The sequence below is a fragment of the Trichechus manatus genome, unplaced genomic scaffold (assembly GCF_000243295.1).
Source record: "Trichechus manatus latirostris isolate Lorelei unplaced genomic scaffold, TriManLat1.0 scaffold00010, whole genome shotgun sequence".
In the NCBI taxonomy this organism is placed as follows: Eukaryota; Metazoa; Chordata; class Mammalia; order Sirenia; family Trichechidae; genus Trichechus; species Trichechus manatus.
The window spans coordinates 21,811,934-21,831,921 of NW_004443946.1; the positions used below are offsets into that span (position 1 = coordinate 21,811,934).

The following is a 19,988-nucleotide window of genomic DNA, read 5'->3' on the forward strand; positions in this document are numbered from 1 at the left end:
ACAGGAAGATATCATTCTTTTGGCAGGCAGAGTTTGATCAGGTTCAATCCAAAGATCTATGGCAGAATTTAGAGTACATCCTTCCTTTTCCCATATTTGTTGCTGTGAAGGAGATGTAGCTTTTTGTTGTAAAGGTAAACTGTGCCACCTAGCATCTGTTGTTTTCTCTGGCTCTTCTGTTAATGATGTATGTGAACCTGATTTCCATCCACAACACACTACATTTTTCTCTATTTCCATGGGTGTATCCAGGAACGTAATTGTCTAATGCTGTTCCTTCATACATTAACAGAAGTCTGTCCATTGTGTTATGTCTGTCATACAAATAATAAGCTGCAGCATTTGCAGAGTTTACCCAAAAATGTATATCTAAGAATGACATTAAATCTTCATCTCATTGTTCTTTAAATTCTAATAAGCACGCTGATAACAAAGGTATATGTGTTCCCTTAGAAATAACAATTCTGTTTCCAGGACCTATCCACAATTCAGTTTCTTTATTAAGATGGCATTCACCTGCTTTCCATTCTGTTATTTGAGTTTCAGAGGCTAATTTTTGATACCTTTTTAATATCCCTAAATTTGTATTCTGAATTAAAAATAGGAATTTTGTAAGCTTTTGTATATCTGATTTTTGACTTTGTATAAGCTTAGGAAGGGTCATAGTATCAACAGATTCTGTTTTAACTATCCTTAAAGGATTTTCAGGTAAAGCTGGGCTGAGTTTTTGGATCTGTTTGCCACTCTTTAACTGCAGCATCAGCTAACTCATTCCCAATTACCTCCTTAGTCCAAGGTTCTCATTTTGACTGATGTGCTTGTATCTTAACTACTGCTGTTTCTGAAGGTAACAGTAAAGCATCTAAAAGTTTGGCTACATATTTCCTGTTCCTACTGGGAGATCCTCCTGACGTTAAAAATCCCTGCTGTTTCCAAGGCATCCTCAAATGATGAAACAACCCAAAACAATACCTCGGGTCTGTGAATATGTTCACATATTGATTTTTTGATAATCTACAAGCTTGGGGAAGAGCCACTAACGTGGCTTGTTGTGCTGAGGTTACCTGAGGCAAAGGTCCACTCACCAATACTTCTAAAGAAGTAGTCACCAGATATTTGCTTAAAATCTGATTTGGTTTTAAATAAGAACCATCTACCATCAAAACTAAAGAGGGGTTAGTCAAAGTAGTTTCCTGGAGATCTCTTGAGGTAAAAGTTGATCTGTCAAATCAAAGCAGTCATGTGGTGCCCCTTCTTCCTCAAGGAAGAAAGTAGCTGGATTTAAAGCTTTAACGACTTGTATTTGAATATTTGGGGCTGTCAATAATAAGGTTTCATAAGAGGTTAACCTGCTGGCAGATAGATGCTGAGTTAGAGTAGATCTGAGACTAGCAGCTACTGCATGTGAAACAAATAAATCTAAGTCATTACCCAAAACTATATCTGTAGTATTTTCTACTAATTGAGTGGTTGCTGCTACTGCCGTTAAGCATGGAGGAGAAGCACGAGCAACTGGGTCCAACTGAAGACTATAGTATACTACAGGCCTCTGATGAGCTCCATATTTCTGAGTTAAAATACCACAAGCTTTCCCATTTTGTTCATTTACATACAGAGAAAATTTCAAAGCATAATTTGGAAAACCCAAAGTAGGAGTGGTTAAAAGGGTTTGTTGAAGCATGTGTACCACTTCTGCACCTTCTTCAGAAAGGGAAAAAGGATCAATCACTTCTTTTCTCAGATAGTGATATAAGGGCTGGGCTAACAATGAAGAATTTGGAATCCAATTTCGACAATATCCAGAAAGACCTAAAAAACCCTGTCTTAGTCATCTAGTGCTGCTATAATAAATACCACAAGTGAATGGCTTTAACAAAGAGAAGTTTATTCTCTCACAGTCCAGTAGGCTACAAGTCCAAATTCAGGGCACTGGCTCCAGAGGAAGCCTTTCTCTCTCTTTCGGCTCTGGAGGAAGGTGCTTGTGATGCATCAGCCTTCCCTTGGTCTGGGAGCATGTCAGCACAGGAACCTCAGGTCCAAAGGACATGCTTTGCTCCCAGCACTGCTTTCTTGGTGGTATGAGGTCCCCGTGTCTCTCTGTTTGCCTCTCTCTTTTATATCTCAAAAGAGATTGGCTTAAGACACTGTCTGATCTTGTAGACCTCATCAGCATAACTGCCACTAATCCATCTTATTACATCATAGTGATAGAATATACAACACATAGTTGAAATCACATCTGATGACAAAATGATAGATAGTCATACGGTGCTGGGAATCATGACCTAGCCAAGTTGACACATTTTTGGGGGAAACAATTCAATCCATGACAAATCCCTTAATTGTTTCTTTGTGGTAGGCAAAGGAAAAGTTAACACAGCTTCCTTTCTTTTTGGATCTATAGAAATACCTTCAGCTGAAATAAGATGTCCTAAATATTTAACAGTAGGTTGAGCAAATTGTAATTTTTCTTTGGAATCTTTATGCCCTGTAGTGGCTAAATATTGTAATAATAAAATGCTGTCTTTAACATTATTCTGTTTAAAACTAGAACAAATCATGAGGTCGTTGTCTTAGTCATTTAGTACTGCTCTAACAGAAGTACCACAAGTGGAAGTCTTTAACAAAGAGAAATTTATTTTCTCACAGTCTAGTAGGCTGGAAGTCCAAATTCAGGGCGTCAGCTCCAGGGGAAGGCTTTCTCTCTCTGTCAGCTCTGGAGGAAGGTCCTCGTCATCATCAGTCTTCCCCTGGACTAGGAGCTTCTCTGTGCAGGAACCTCGGGTCCAAAGGACATGCTCTGCTCCCGGTGCTTCTTTCTTGGTGCTATGAGGTCCCCAATTCTCTGCTTGCTTCCCTTTCATCTCTTGAGAGATAAAAGGTGGTACAGGCCACACCCTGGGGAAACTCCCTTTACACTGAATCAAGGATGTGACCTGGGTAAGGATGGCATTACAATCCCACCCTAATCCTCTTTGACATAAAATTACAATCACAAAATGGAGGACAACCACACAATTCTGGGAATTGTGGCCCAGCCAAATTGATGTACACATTTTTGGGGGGACATAATTCAAACCATGACAGTTGTCTGTATATTGCAATAACACTGATCTGTGTTTAAATTGAAATGAAATCCAATCTGAATTCAATACTTGTGAAACATAGTTGGACTTTCGGCAAACCCTTGTGGGAGAACTCTCCATGTGTATTGTCAATTTTTCCAGGTGAAAGCAAGTAAGTACTGACTATCCCAGTGAACAGGGATACTAAAGAAAGCACTACAAAGATCTGTAACTGTAAAGCATACAGCATGGCTTGGTACCTGGGCTAAGAGTAAATGAAGATGGGGAACTACAGGGAATCTAGATATTGTAATCTTATTCTTAAATCTTGTACACATTTCCACCCTCTATTTTTTGTTTTGTTTTTTTACTGGAAAAATAGGAGTATCACAAAGACTAACCAAACCAAAAAAAACAAACCCATTGCCTTTGAGTCGATTCTGACTCAGAGCGACCCTATAGGACAGGGTGGAGCTGCCCCATAGAGTTTCCAAGGAGCACCTGGAGGATTCGAACTGCCAGCTTTTTTGTTAGCAGCTGTATTACTTAACCACTATGCCACCAGGGTTTCTTTACAACGATTAACATGGTATCATTAGACCTTGCTGGAGGAAATCTTGGATAATAGGTTCTAATTCTGTTATAGCTTCAGGCTTTAATTGATATTGAGCTATTCTAGGCAAGGGTTTAGAAGTATCTGTCTGCACCTGAAAACGTTCGGCTGACAAGACTTTTCCTACATCTGTGGTTGTCTTTGCCCAAAATTCAGTGGGCACTTGCTCTGATCCCTTCTCTCCTCTCTGGACCTGTTCTGTAGTTTCTTCTACTTCCATTAACCCTTGAAAAAAGTAGAAGGTGACTTCTGTTTTTCTTTCAGTAACTGAGTCATCTAACGGAGGAAAGTTTAATTGAATTTCTCCACTAGCAGTGAACTGTATATGTCATCGCCATTTGGATAATAAATCCCACCCAAATAGATTAATGAGTATCATTGCTGAGAAGAAAAAGATGTAAATCATCAATGGATCCTAAAGATACTGGCTCTGATTGAGACAAAATTAGCTCTTCATTTGAAACCCCCATGATTTTAGAGTTTTGTCACTCCAAAGGAGGGAGTTTTATAAACACATGGTATTTATTGCCATCATGGTAGCCCCGGTGTCAGTCAGAAAAGTACAAGGCTCCCCATTTACTTGGAGCATTGTTTCTCCCTGACTGTTAAGAGGAACCCTGGTGAAAAACCTTAAATCCTCGCAGCACTATCATTGGTGGTATTGGAGGTGCTGAAGGAGTAACCCTTTATTTATTCTTAAGTTTTAAACAATCCCTCTTAAAATGACCAGGCTTTTACAGTAGTTGCAGACCAGCTTGTGTTTGGGCATGTTTGGTTGAGGCTGTCCCTTGGCCAGAACCGTGTCATTACTGTCCCTACTTTGTAGCTGCTGCAACTGCAAAGCCATCAATTATTATTATTATTTTTGCTCTCTAGCCTTCACCTCTCTTTCCCTATTCTTTTCTTCCTGAGTTTGAGCTAATTTGTAAGCCACTATAGCCAATTCTGAAGGATTCACATTTTCCCAATTCAAATGATGTCTTTTCACTAAAGCTACTAGTTCAGGCAACAATCCACCAAAAAACGTAAAATTAAATACAGGCCAGTGTTCTTTTGTCACTGCCCTTAAACGTGAATGTTCTTCAAACAGTTTGGAGAAGTGAACCGTGAAAGTATATACATTTTTTCCCTTTTCTTGTCTACAAGCTTGAATTCTCATCCAGTCAACCTTTTTGGGAAATATTCTTGGAAATACATTTATTATTTAACTAAATCCTGAACTTCATCTTTCATCTCTTAATTCTTTTCCTGTAACTCCAGTTTTTGTAACTAAAGTTGCTTCTAGGACCTTCTGCTTGGCTTCAGCCATCCATCTACCTGCTTCTTCTGATCCTAGTAGCATATGAAACAAATATATAAATCTGAAGGACATAGCTCATAGATACTAGTCAAGATAGTGAATTCACATAAAAATTTCTGTGGATTTTAATGAGGGTCAGTAAATCTTTTACAATTGCCCTTAATTCAGATTTAGACCTATGGTTTACTGTTACTTCCACCAGTCCACCTGCTAATTTAGGCTCTCTAACTACCAAAAGCATTACCAGAGGCAGAGACTCAATTTCCAGTGACTCACTGAAATGAAAAGGTAATTCAGCTAAAAGAGCATTAGAAGTCAAATCAGGATATAAAGAAGCAGGTTTTTCCTTTTTCCTGTTTTCTTCCTCTGAGTTTTTTCTGTCCTCTTTAATACCCATAAGGGTTCTATTCATTAAAGAATCAAATAACGCTACCTGATCTCTCTGCAATGCCAAGATCTGTTTTGACTGCTTACAAGTGTTTTCCTGAACCAAAACAAAAGTATTCATTTGCTGTCCTCTCAAGGATTCAAAATACCAATTAAAAAATACTTCCTACTGATTTTGATTTATTTTAGATCCCTTTGTTTATAACTTGCATCTTAAAAAGACCAATCTGGCCAATTCAAAAGCCCTCCATTTAGGCATTGTAATGAATTCTTTTGTTAACTCATGCCATTTTTCTAAATACCAAGCTGAATCAGGCCAAAATTCTTTACCATAAAGGAAGCGGGTGTGCCATCAGTTTTGCTTGTCTCTTGTTTATTTCCGATTTTAAATTTGGAAAGGGGAAAGAGAGAGGTTTCAAAAAACAGCAGTATTTTCCACTTTTTCTCTGAGTCACAAAAAGAAACCTAACAAGGAACACTGCGGGGTTTGGACAGTGTTTTGCTTGGCCTTTGCTGCATGAGAATTTACTTGCAGGTGGCAGGCAGTCTAATGCTGTAGCCTGTCTTGCGACCTCCTTATCCTGTCACAGGAATCTTTAATACTCATAATAAGAGACAGTGACTGCCCTAATGGCTTTTACTGATTGACTTGAGCCTTAATTTTGTGGCATATAGTGACCCAGAGCTCTTTGAAAATAGAATTACCTCTTTAATGTTTCAGATGCCCAAGTCTGGACATGAAACTGCAGTTCACCAAAATAGTCACTAGATGTCACATTAACCAAATGATCAAGCAAAAACTTTAAGATTCTCCATAATCAAAACAACCAGTTTTCAAATGATATGCTAAACTAAACTTAAGAAATCGTGAGAGAAGAAAAAATATAAGCAATGGCTTGTTTTCCGAGAGTATTTACCCCACCGAAGACAAGACCTCTCTTTGCAGGCTTCTGCTCTGCAGTCCAGTTCTTGAGGTTGACTGGATTTGTTGCTTCAGAAAGTACTGTTGTGACTATACCATTTAATTGCCCTAGGGTGGTATCACCACAAAATTATAGTAAAGCAAGAAGAAAGATTTTATTTGGCATGTGTTCCAAGAGGCAAAAGTGGGAAATGGGCAAGCATGCTGCCAGAGCTATGTTTGTCCAAGTCTGAGAAATGTTACAGAATCATCAGTGTATATAGACATTACAAATGGGTAAGATCATTAAAAGCTTCACCTTTTCACGGATTGGCTAAAAACCACTGAATCACCATGATTCTACGTTTTGAATTGTCTTAGTAATCATTGGCACAAGTTTCAGTAAGGACAGTCAGGAGGGTCTTCACTGGTCCAGCAAGTCTTACTATTTACTAAATGCTAATAGAGAAGGATAAGAGTGGAGAATATGTGGATCTTTTGTGTTGTAAGCATTTGTGTATGTGAAAGTTTCCTAAAAGATGTTTTCCAAGATTGTCCTAGCTATTATTTTTATATCTCAAGGCCCAGTTGATGTGTCCTTGTGAGTTGTTTGTTGCTCCAGCTGGGTCACATTCTTTATACTCAAGTATAGGGAATAATGGTTCCAATTTTAACTCCTAAGTCAGTAGATAACAGAAAGCATGTAATTCTGCCTTCAGCCAATACTTGATTGAATATGCTAAAAAACCAAACCAAAACCAAATCCGTTGCCGTAGAGTTGATTCCAGCTAAGGGAAACTAGAATTTCCTTGAAAGAAACGCAGGCTGTTGGTTTGAATGCAGTAGCCCTGTGTATAGAGTATGGGGGCCTTAGATAGAAAACCTGAGCAGCCCCACTCAGGAATTTTGCATTTGAAGGATGAACCTGGAGGGGGAAAAGATGACTGGCTTTTTGAATTTCAGGCAAATGAACAGTTTGCCTTTGGGTGCGTTAAGGCAGGAAAAGTCAGTGCCCATCAAAAGAACCCCCTTTCAGCCTTTCACAACTAGAAGTAAAAGGGAGCCTGTGAGTAGACCGCCTGGTATACTTGCCTGTGGTGACCACCTGGGTCCACTCATGAGTGAAAGTAGGGGAGGTACAGCAATGGAAAGATGGGCTGAGTTTGGACATATTCCATTGGTGCCTGTTGACCTACCCCATGGGGGACAGAGATGAGAGAGTGAAAGGACTGGCTCGTTTAAAGTGCAGGGAGTTGTGTGGACTCCTGAGCCGTCTGTTGACCTAGCCCATGGACCTAGGGATAAGAGAGAAAGAAGGCACTGGCTCGTCTGAAGTGCAGTGAGGTATGTGTGGACTCCTGAGCCTGTGGCTGGTACCCATTAACCTAGGGGCTAGGGATGAGCTGACCAGAAACCGATAGAATGAAGAGAAAGTGATACTGTGAGCTGGTGTAGATTGCTGCCCTTTGTTAGCTTGCTCTGGACTGGACTTTGCTTACAGATGCAGACGCCCAGAGTTCCAACTGGAACAGAAGATTTCTCAGATCAAGGAACATGCTTGTCTACTCAGAGTATAGGTTTCATAGGGATGGGCTATTTAGAAATTGGCTTTCTAAAATGGAGGGAGATAAAGGCATGGAATGGCTGGCTTACAAACTTTCATGGGTGTGCTTACACTCAAAATGAGGGGGCAAGGGAGGATCTCCACTGAATAGTTTCCCCCTTTTCCTGATGGGTCTGGGGAAGAGAGGGTGGGGGAACATGCTGATAGGATTATATGATTCAGTTGTGAGTAATGATTGTTAACAAGGTTAATTGTGATTCTAAAAATTGTAATTGTAGAAGCTGTAACTGAAAGAATGGACTAAAGGGGAGGCACTGCTGGCCTGGAGTACAGTGGCTGAACCTAATGTCCCTTAAAGGTTTTGCCATGCCGATACCTTGTGAGGCTCAGAGCAAGGAAATAATATTCTCACAGTTAAATTTTATCAGAGGCCAGAAACTATGAGGCTGAGATGACTTTTGGAGAACCTGACCAGATCGGATGGATATCTGCAGCAGACCTGAATGGCTAGTACCTGAGTAACCTCACCCTTAGGACTCTGCCCTGCTGCAGGACTAATGGTTATGGGTCTTTTGGGCTGGTTAAATGATTGAGAAGGGGAAATTAATCCTTCAAGTATGAAAGGGCCAATGACTAGAACAGCCAAGGGGTGGCCTGTGGTGCATTGAATTACTTAATATGGCCCTTCTAGCCATAGTCTGTCTGATTCCCACTGAATGACTGGGTGGGACTATGCAGATGAGGTGCTTCTGGCCCACCAAGGGGATTGGAGAGCTTGCTAATAATGTAAATAAGATGCATGGCACCCTTGTAGTGGTGGATCATACAAATAAGGTGTATGGAGCCCTAACGAAAGGATTGGTCAGTTTTACCATCCTGCTAGGCTTAAAATGGGCCATCCCAGAGGCAGAAGGGGAAGATCTCACCATCACCAAGAAAGAAGAGCCAAGAGTGGAGTATGTCTTTTGGACTAGGGACTCCTGTGCTGAGAAGCTCCTGGAACCAGAAGACCAAGAGAGAGAGCTGTAACACTGAAGACAGCGAGAAACAGCAGCAGAGAAGCGGTGGCAGCAGAACCAGGAGACTGGCAGGAGACAGCCTGGTCCACGGAGTGAGAAGGCTGAGTGCCTTCGGGCTGATGTTTACTGGTCGAGTGGGTTGCCTCCGGGCACTTACTGGCAGAGGTAAAAGATCTTTGTAACACTTGCCAAGCCGGGCAGAGGCTGAGGGTCAGAGAGAGGTGTACCTGTGGGTACTGCTGAGAAGAGGCTGTCCTGATGGAAGAACTGTACCCTGAGTGTTCCTGAACCTGAATTGTAACCTGTTACTTCCCTAATAAACCCCATAATCCTGAGTATTGTCTGGTGAGTTCTGTGTTGCCATTGTAATGAATTATCAAACTCAGCAGAGAAGTAGAAGGTGCCGTGGGAGGGACGGTTGGTGTCAGAATTGGTAAAGATGGCAGAGAGAGGAGGTGCGTCTGACATCCACCCTGTATGAATCAGCCTTGGACTGTTGATCTTGATTCTCCTTCCCCTTGCGAAGTTAGAGGAGGCCAGATGCTGACCCCACACTGTTTTTACAGTTTATCATGATGTTGCTTATTGGTCCAGTTGTGAGGATTTTTGTTTTCTTTATGTTGAGGTATAATCTGTACTGAAGGCTGTAGTCTTTGATCTTTATCATTAAGCACGTCAAGTCCTCTTTGCTTTCAGCAAACAAGATTGTGTCATCTGCATATTGCAGGTTGCTAATGAGTCTTCCTCTAATCCTGATGCCACATTCTTCTTCATATAGTCCAGCTTCTTGGACTCTTTGCTCAGCATACATATTAAGTTTTAAGTATGGTGAAAGGATACAACCCTAGTGTACACCTTTACTGATTTTAAACCGTACAGTATCCCCTTGTGTTCTAATGACTGCCTCCTGGTCTACATACAGTTTTTCATATATGTATATGTCTACTAGGAGTTCCTGGGAGGTGCAAACAGTTAACAGGTTCACTTGCTAACTGAAAGGTTTGCAGTTTGAGTCTACCCAGAGGTGCCTTGGAAGAAAGTCCTGGAGATCTACTTCTGAAAAATCAGGCATTGGGGGAAAAAACCCTATGGACCATAGTTCTACTCTGACACACATGGGGTCACCATGAGTCAGAATCGACTCAACAGCAATTGGTTTTGGTTTTATGTTTATAACTGTATATGTATTTGTCATGTAGGAGCCCTGGTGGCACAGTGATTAAGCGTTCTGCTGCTAACCAAAAGGTTTGAATCCACCAGCTGCTCCTTGGAAACTCTGTGGGACAGTTCTACTCTGTCCTATGGGGTCACTATGAGTCGGAATGGACTCGACAGCAATGGGTTTGGTTTTTTTTTGTTTGTTTATATGTCATATAAATGTGTATGTCATGATGTAAAAAATTTATTGTTTCTTACTATGGGTCATGGTCTTAAAAGTGTAAAAAACATTATCTTAAATTCTCACTGCAGCAATTTCAAAAACTACTTAACATTAAGGTTTTAGTAGCTGATATTTATAGATCTTGTTTAAAGTAGTGAAGTTGAAATGTATTGGTTAGATTAGCTTTTCATCTCCAAACCAAGCTGAAAGGTACAGTTATTTTCATTCACTCCAGTGGAAAGTCCCAGGGAGGGTTCTTATCAATCTGGCCTGAGTCCCATATCCATCCTTGAGTCAATCACTGGCCAGGAAGATGAACTCTTCTGATCTAATCTGGGTCATTTGATCATCCCTGTGGGTGGCGTGTGTGTTGGGGGAAGGGGACAAGCCACACTCAAACCACTTATAATGGGAGAGAGAAAGAGGGGTTCTGTTAAGGGGAGAGGGTGGTGAAATGGTTGAGAGAGAATTAGGATCTATTGTACCTTTAGAAACCCAGCATTTAACACTGTACAGACAGCCATAGACTGGCTTTGTAACAATTTCTTCTTGGTTGTGGTGTCTATACTACTGTGCAACAGTTTTGTCCTCCTAAAAGGAACCCAAGTCTTTCTAGTGATATCTGTCCTTATTGATATGCCATTAATAATTAGTTCAGAAATAGTCAGCAATTTAATTAGAAGTCTAGTGTTTTAGTTGTTTACACTTCTGATACTTTCAGGTTATAATTACTACCTTTATTCAGTACCTACGTATATGTATTCGTGTCTTTAGTTCGATACTGATTTACCTGGAGTTTATAAACTTTACAATTTTTTGTTTTGTATGTCACAACTTTTGTAAAAAGTTCCTTAATCAGCCACTCAGCTTAGAATAAATCTTATTTCTCCTTGTACATCTTAGGGAATTATCTTTCAAAAATCTTTGGTTTAGGACTCTACTTCTGCCTCTGAAAGAGTAATTTGTACAGGACTTGCCCTTCTACCATAAACAACTTTAAAAAAGCTGGACAAAATGTATGAAACAACTGTTTTCAGACATCAAACAACATGATCACTGAGAGAAGGGAAACAAATGAAGTAGGTCTGTGATTACCTCAGATTTCACCTGGAGGTAATATCTGGACAATCATTCAGTAAGGGGAATCTAAACAGAACCTGTGAGTCTCTGAGTTGAGGAGACAGAGAAGTTTTGGGAGGCCAAGGTGGATGGAATATGAAGGGCAGAGTACTAGAGAAGAGGAAGCTATTTAGAAAAAGAGTTCCAGAAATCTGCCTTGGGGCCCCCTTGAATCTTCACTGAATACTGTTTTGCGTATACATAAAGTAAAACTCCACAAAGTTGGGTAAAAGAGCAACTGCCAGGGAGGTAGATGTTGAGCAATTCCTAGAGTTCACCAGGACTAGAAGATAATTTGATTTCTACAGACCAGAGAGAAGAGATCTCATTGAATATATGTAGCATTCAATAGAGATCTCAGAAAGGTCACGCATTAGTGGTAAGCGAAACAAGTCCTAGAGGGAAGGCTATTCTAAACTCATTTTAATAAAGCTTTAACAATCCTAGTAAGGGATCAAACTGATCCACAAGTGACTGCTTGCCAAAACAAACTACAACACTTGAAAGGATGATGGCAAAATCCAAATATGTATCAATTTAACACAATGTCCACATACATTAAAAAATTTCTAGGCCATTAAAAAATTATTAGATGCAGGAAGAACCAGGAATGTGACCCATAACCAAGAGAAAAATCAGTCAATAGAAACTAACCCAGAAATGACAGAAATTATGGAATTAGGAGACAAGGGCTTTAAAATAATTATTACAAATATGCTTTATAATGTAAAGGAAAATAAAAATATGATGAGGAAATAAAGATATAAATAAAACAACCAAAATAGAGCTGAGAAATACAATACCTGAAATGAAAAATTTATTAATGTATTTATAACAGATTAGATACGGCAGAAGAAAAGATCAGTGAACTTGAACACAAAGCAATATGAACTATCCAAATTAAGGCCAGTAAATTAAAAAAACTTAGATGAAATGGCAAATTTCCTTGAAAGACACAAATATGGAAGCTCACTCAAAAAGAAATAGGTAAAATGAATAGCCATTTATCTATTAAAGAAATTGAATTTGTAATTAAAAATCTTTTTCCTAAAGAAAAATTCAGATCCAGATGGCTTCACTGGTGAGTTCTATCAAATGTTTAAGGAATAAATATTGTCAGTCATACATAAATTTTCAGAAAATAGAGGAGGAGGAAATAATTCTGAATCTGTTTTAGGAAACCAGAGTAACTCAGACAAAGGCATTATAAGAAAGTTACAGGCAGATATTCGTTATGAATATAGATACAATAGTTCTTTAACAAGTATTAGCTAATTGAACCCAGTAATATATGTAAAAGGAGCCCTAGTGGAGCAGTGATTAAGAGCTCAGCAGTTTGAATCCACCAGCCACTCCTTGGAAACCTTATGGGGCAGTTCTGCTCTGTCCTGTAGGGTTGCTATGAGTCAGAATTTACTCGACAGCCACAGGTTATGGGTTAATATATAAAAAGGGTAATTAATACATTTTGACTAAATGGAGTTTATTCCAGGAATGTAAAGGAAGGTTGGATTAATATCCCAAAAATCAATGCAATTTACTATAATGAATAAAGTAGAAGAACCATTTGATCATCTATATGTAACAGGTTCAGAAAAGCATTTCACAAATTTTCACCTTTATAAAAAAACTCAGCAAACTAGGGAAGAAGGAAACTTTCTTAGCCTGTTAAAGGACATATTTGAGAAACCTACAGATAGCATACCTAACACTGACACTAAGACAAGGCTGTCTACTCTTAGCATTTCTATTTAATATTGTACTTGGGACCCTAGCTAGTGCAATAATGCCAAAAAAAAGAATAAAAAGTGTAAAGATTAGAAAGAAGAAGTAAAACTATATGTTGGCCAAATGACATGATCATGTATGTAGAAATGTTTAAAATTAAAAAGCCCATGATATCAAATATTTACAATGGTATGGAGCAACTAGAACTCATACATTATTTTTGGGTATGTAAAATGGTACAGCCACTTTGGAAAACAGTTTGTCAGTTTTTTAAATAAAATTAAACATGTATAAACTTATCAATTTCACTCTTAGGTATTTACCCAAAGGAAAAGAAAACATATCCACATAAAGACTTGCACCTGAATGTCCATAGCAGCTGTATTTATAATAGACCACAGTTGGAAATAACGCATCAGGTGAATGGATAAACGAATTTTGGTACATCCATATAATGGAACACTACTCATCAAAAAAGAGGAATAAACTACTGATAACATGCAAAGCATAAATCTCAAAAGTATTATGTTGACAACTGGACTAAACCAAAGCTAAGAAGTTTCCTGAATACCATCAGACACTTTGATGGACAGAGTAGCAGGGGTAGGGGTCTGGGGACATCTAGGTCAATTGGCATAACAAAGCTTATTAAGAAAATGTTCTGCATCCTACTTTGGTGAGTGGCGGCTGGGGTCTTAAAAGCTTGCAAGTGGCCATCAAAGATGCATCAATTGGTCTCAACCACCTGAAGTAAAGGAGAATGAAGACACAAGGGAAGTATTAGCCCAAGAGACAGAAAGGGCCGCATAAACCAGAGACTTCATCAGACTGAGACCAGAAGAGCTAGATGGTGCCTGGCTACCACCAATGAGCGCCCTTACAGGGAACACAACAGAGAGTCCCTGATGGAGCAGGAGAAAAGTGGGGTGCAGAACTCAAATTCTAGTAAGAAGACCAGACTTAATGGTCTGAGACTGGAGAAACCCTGGAAAGCATGGCCCCTGGATTCTCTATCAGCCCAGAACTAAAACAGTTTCCGAGGCCAACTCGTCAGACAGGGATTGGACTGGACTGTGGAACATAAAGTGATGCTTGCAAGGAGTGTGCCTCTTAGCTTAAGTAGATACAAGAGATTAAATGGGCAGCTTCTGTCTGGAGGTGAGAAGGGAAGGCAGAGAGGGTTAGGAAGTGGATGAATGGACCTGGGGAATTAGGTGGAAAGGAGGAGTGTGCTGTCACGGTATGGGGAGAGCAATTAGGGTCACATAACAATGTATGTATAAATTTTTGTAGGGAAAAAACAAAAAATCAAAAGCATTATGCTGAGCAAAAGATGCCTTACACAAAAGAATACATAGTATACAATTCCAATTATATGAAATCCTAAAACAGAGGAAACTCTAGGGACAAAAAGCAGATCAGTGCTTGCCTGGGGCGAAGGGTGACATATTGACTTCAAAGAAACACAAGAGAACTTTTTTGGCATAATTTAAGTATTCTATATCATTCATTTATTTATTTTTATATACTTCTTTTTTGTTTGAGTTTTTGGTGAAAGTTTACACAGTAAATTAGGTTCTCATTTGACAATTTCCACACAGATTGTTCGTTAACATTAGTTACACTTATATCAAAATTTGTCCACATTCTCTTTGTGTCTGTACCCATCCATATGTGCTCAAACACTCGTTTTTACTTTGGTTGTGCTGTGGTCACTATAAACACGTTTGGTGCTGCTCTTCCCACTACCAAAAATAACTAGTCTCTACAGTCTGAAGCGTACTTTCCCCTTCCCTCTCCCCTCCCTGTTCTTGTCTTATAAAAGAGGGATCAAACAATATTTGTCCTCGTATGCTTGATGTATCTCACTTAGCACTTTGCCCTCCAAGCCCGTCCATGTTATAACATGTTTCGCAGACTCATCGTTCTTTATAGTTTGCATAGCATTCCATTGTATGTACCACAGTTTGCTTATCCATTCATTCGTTGATGAGCACTTCGTTGTTTCCATTTTTTTTGCTATTGTGAATAAAGTTGCAGTGAACATAGGAGTGCATATATCTGTTTGTGTCAGTACTTTTGGGTCTTTATGGTATATCCTTGCTGGATTATAAGGTAGTTCAAGTTTTTTAAGGAAGCATTATACCATTTTCTGTAGCAATTGTACCATTTTACAGCCCCACTAGTAATGGATAAGGGTTCCAGTCTCCTCACATCCTTGTTAACATTTGTTGTTACCCGTTTTTTTAATCAGTGCCGTTTTAGTCAGGGTGAGATGGTTATCTCATTGTGGTTTTGATTTGCATCTGTCTAATAGCTAATGGGAAACCCTGGTGGTATAGTGGTTAAGATCTACAGCTGCTAAACAAAAGGTCAGCAGTTCGAATCCACCAGGTGCTCCTTGGAAACCCTGTGGGGCAGTTCTACCCTGTCCATTAGGGTCGCTATGAGTCGGAATCGACTTGACAGCAACGGTTTGTTTGTTTTTTAATGGCTAATGATGTTTAGCATCTTTACACGTGTTTGTTGGCTGCTTGGGTGACTTCTTTGGTGAAGGTTCTGTTCATGTCCCTTGCCCATTTTGTAACTGGGTTGTTTGTCTTTTTGTTGTTGAATTGTTGAAGTTTTCTATTAATTTTCAAGATTAGACCCTTATGTGGTATGTCATTTCTGAAGATTTATTCCCAGTCTGTAGATTTTCTTTTTATACTCTTTTGATAATGTCTTTTGATGAGCATAAGTTTTTAATTTTTATGAGATCTCATTTATTTTGTGTTCTTCTATTCATGCATTTGTTGTAATGTTTGTTATCCTTTTTTTTTTTAATTGAACTTTGGATGACGCTTTATCGAACAAACTAGCTTCTCATTAAACAGTTAGTATATAGTTTCATGGCATTGGTTACATGACATGTCAGTACTCTCCCTTCTCGATCTTGGGTTCCCTATTTGTTATCCTATTTTTGCAAAAGATTAGGTCCCATAGTTTTCCCCCTATGTTTTCTTCCAAGGATTTTATGGTTTTAGGTTTAACATTTAGGTCTTTGATCTATTTTGAGTTTTTGTGTATGGGTATGGGTCCTGTTTCAGTTTTCTGCAGGTGGATATCCAGTTTTTTCGCCAGACCGTTTATTAATGAGACTGTCTTTGCCCCACTGAATGGACCTTGTTGAACATCGGTTGTCCATAGATGTTTGGGTTTAGTTCTGGGTTCTCAGTTCTATTCCACTGGTCTATGTGTCTGTCGTTGAACCAATACTAGGCTGTTTTGATTACAGTAGTTGTATAGTATGTTTTGATATCAGGGAGTGTGAGGGCCTCCTGCTTTGTTCTTTTTCTTCAGTATTGCTTTGGCTATTCAAGGTTTCTTTCCTTTCCATATGAAGTTGGACATTAGTTTTTCCATTTCAGTAAAGAATGTCGTTGGGATTTTTATCGGGATTGCATTGTATCTGTAGATTGCTTTAGGTAATATTGACATTTTCGCTATATTGTCTTCCAGTCCGTGAACACGGGATGTCTTTCCATTTTTGTAGGTCTAAATGTTCTATAGGGTTGCTATGAGTTGGAATCGACTCGCTGACAGTGGATTTGGTTTTTTTTTTTTTTTTTTTTTAAATGTTCTATATCTTGACCTTAGTGGTAGCTTCTGGGATTTTTTTTACTTTTGTGAAAACTCATTGAACTATATACTTAAAATGAATGCATTTTATTGTATATGTAAACTCTACCTGAATAAGTTTCATTTTTTAAAAAGAGGGATTTGTTATGTGAATTTCACCATAATAAAAAATAAAAGAATTTTTACAATTTTAAAAAGAGATTTAGACATATAAATAAAAAGCAGGGAAAAAAGCAAATGAATAATAAATAAAATCTTTAGCTCAAAAAATTTTTCAGGAATTAGAAAAATAGGTACATTTTTATTTGTTTTGTGCTCCTATCTTTTAAAGAATTAGGGCAGCGTTCAAAATATTACAGACAGGCTTGTGCAGTTCCTTTGATCAAAAGGTAAAATTGCTCCATCTAATTATAAATGAATAGATGTCTGATGTGTTAGTCTCTATTCATGAAACACAATAAAGATAAGGACTCTAGCCTTGAAGCATGTATGTTTTGAGTGTTGAATATGTGAATATAAACTAGTAACATCACTTGGCCAGGTCTCATTTACTATAATTCAGAATTTCCCAGCAATCATCATATTTCTAGAAGTGAATTTAGACTGGTAAATGTGCCTTTTTTAAACTGCCCTGAGCTTTTGATTTCTATCTAATGATTGCCCCTGATTTTTTTTAAATTTTATTTTATTGTGGTGAAATATATGTAACAAAACGTTTGACATTTCAGCTATTTTTATATGTAGACTTCAGTGACATTAATTACATTCATCATGTTGTGCAACCATCACTGCTATTAGTTTCCAGATTTTTTCATCACCCTTAACAAAAACTCAGTACACCTTAAGCAATACGTTCCCATTTTCCCCTCCCACCTGACCCTGATACCCACATGATCTCTATGCATTTGCCTATTCTGATATTTCAGGTAAGTGGGATCATACAATATTTGTTCTTTTGTGTCTGGCTTATTTCAATCGGCATAATGTTTTCAAGATTCATGTACATTATAGTATTATCAGAACTTAATTTCTCTTTATGGCTAATATTCCATTGTGTGAATATACCACATTTTCTTTATCCATTCATCTGTTTATGGACACTTGAGTTGTTTGCACCTTTGGCTGTTGTGAATAATACTGCAGAGAACATTGGTGTACAAGCTTCTGTTTGAGTCCCTGCTTTCAATTTCTTTGTGTAGAATTCTACAGAGGAGTGGAATTGCTAGGTCATATGGTAGCTGTGTGTTTAATTTTTTGAGAAACTGCCAAATCTCTTTATGATTTGTTCTGCTCTAGGAAAACACCACCAAACAAGTGAAACACAGAATGTGATTGCATCAGACAAAGCAGCAGAAATACCAGTTGTCCATGAACATGAGCACAGCCACGACCACACACAGCTGCACGCCTACATCGGTGTTTCCCTTGTGCTAGGCTTCGTTTTCATGTTGCTAGTGGACCAGATTGGCAGCTCCCATGTTCATTCTACTGATGGTGAGTGGCTCCAAGGTTTCTGGGCAGTGCAGTCAATTTGCACTTTAGAAAGTCACAAATAATCGAATAATCTAGTCTGTATCAATAGCCTTATTTTATGCTAAAACTCTTGTCTTCTTCAGGTTCCAGTGACCATTTTATTCAATTAGAGGTGCTAGTGAGATACAGCATGTGACACAAGGGAGTGTTAATTGGGTTATTACCCTGATTATCTTAAAAGCTGTCAAATTTGGTTGAGAGTGTAGGACAGAGGTTCTTGACTTGTTTTTGTGCCATTTAGCCCTTCGGCAGTCCAAAGCCTATGGACCTTTTGTTAGAATAATGTTTTTAAATGCATAAAGTATAATGCGTAGGATTATAGAAAAAACCAATTATATTGATGTATAGTTACAAAAACATTAAAACATGTGATATAGTAATTGTCTTTTTTAATCAATGTGTTAAATAATAAGAATACATTTAAGTCATAAGTAAGTTAAATTTTATATTTTAAGACATCAGTGTGACAGTTATTGTTGCTAGCTTGATTAAGAACATTAAACTGTAGGGTAGTGTTTAACAAGACAGTGCCAAGCTAGACATCCATTTGATTATGAGTTTTTGTTTTGATGGCTACTGGTGTAGAAAATCCTGATTCACAGAGATATTTTTTTCCAAATAGACTTATACACATTCATAGTTGCTTTCCAAGGAAGGATAAACTTCTCTTAAGGACAACTAGAATTCTCCAATGCTTTTAAAATTTAACTTCAGTCATAGTCCCTTTTTTGTCTTAAGATCAATGCATTTATCTTTGCTGGGTCAACGTCTATGATATGGTTTAAATTCATGGTTTAACTTCAATGCTATTGTGATGGAAATACATTTGAAAGAGTTATAAACCTTTTCAGGTGTTGACAGATATCTCTTTTCAAGTTGGCAGAGAATACTGCAGATAGAAAATCCTGGAAAGCAGCGTAGATATGTTGGTCCCCAGTTTGTGAGATCACGTAACTTCTACTGTTTGATGGCTGAATGACTGTTAGGTGCAGAATTTCCTGATAGTTGCCCAGCTCCGTTGCATGAGTGTCTGCAGGCAGGAAGACTGCAGTCATGCAATGTAGCAGCAGTTCCAATAGCTCTTCAGTTTAAAGTAGTGATGAGTGAAATGATATTTCAAGATATCTACAACAGCTGTAAATTAGTATGAAATTACCTGATTTCTCTTGGTAATAAATTATAAGTTGTGCTGATACTACTTGTATAAGGAGCCCTGATGGCTCAATGGTTAAGCCTGAAAGATGGGTGGTTCGAACTCACCAGCACCTCCACGAGCAAAAAGACCTGATGATCTGCTCCCGTAAAGATTACAGCCTAGGAAACCCTATGGGGCAGTTCTGCTCTGTCATATAGAGTCACGATGAGTCGGAATCAACTTTACAGCACAAACAACAACAATACTACTTATGGTTTGTTGTGTACATTCATAGCGGAAAGAATGCTAAATTTCAGTTAGAGAATATAAAAATAAAAATGCATTTTTCCCCCATGTTCTCCTGTGTGGACCCCAGGTTAAGAATCCTTGGTCTGTAAGAAAATTTGTAGAAAAATAACAGAGGAGAGTGTTATGGATTGAATTGTGTCTCCTAGAAATGTGTGTCAACTTGGCTAGGCCATGCTTCCCAGTACTGTGTGATTGATTGCCCACCATTTTGTCCTCTGATGTGATTTTCCTATGTGTTGTAAATCCTACCTCTATGATGTTAATGAGGCAGGATTAGAGGCAGTTATGTTAATGAGGCAGGACTCAATCTACA

The 19,988-nt window shown here is 38.5% G+C and overlaps 1 protein-coding gene across 5 annotated transcripts in view; it reads left to right on the plus strand.

Moving 5' to 3' along the window:
• The window catches only part of SLC39A9 (solute carrier family 39 member 9), an 84,861-nt gene that overhangs the window by 47,782 nt on the left and 17,091 nt on the right, over positions 1-19,988 (plus strand). For all 5 annotated transcript variants that reach the window (XM_023726321.1, XM_004370982.1, XM_023726319.1 and 2 more), the window contains one exon: positions 17,995-18,192. In XM_023726321.1, coding sequence (XP_023582089.1) covers positions 18,144-18,192 — 49 coding nt within the window. In that variant the 5' untranslated portion in view covers positions 17,995-18,143. The remainder of the gene's footprint in view (positions 1-17,994; positions 18,193-19,988) is intronic.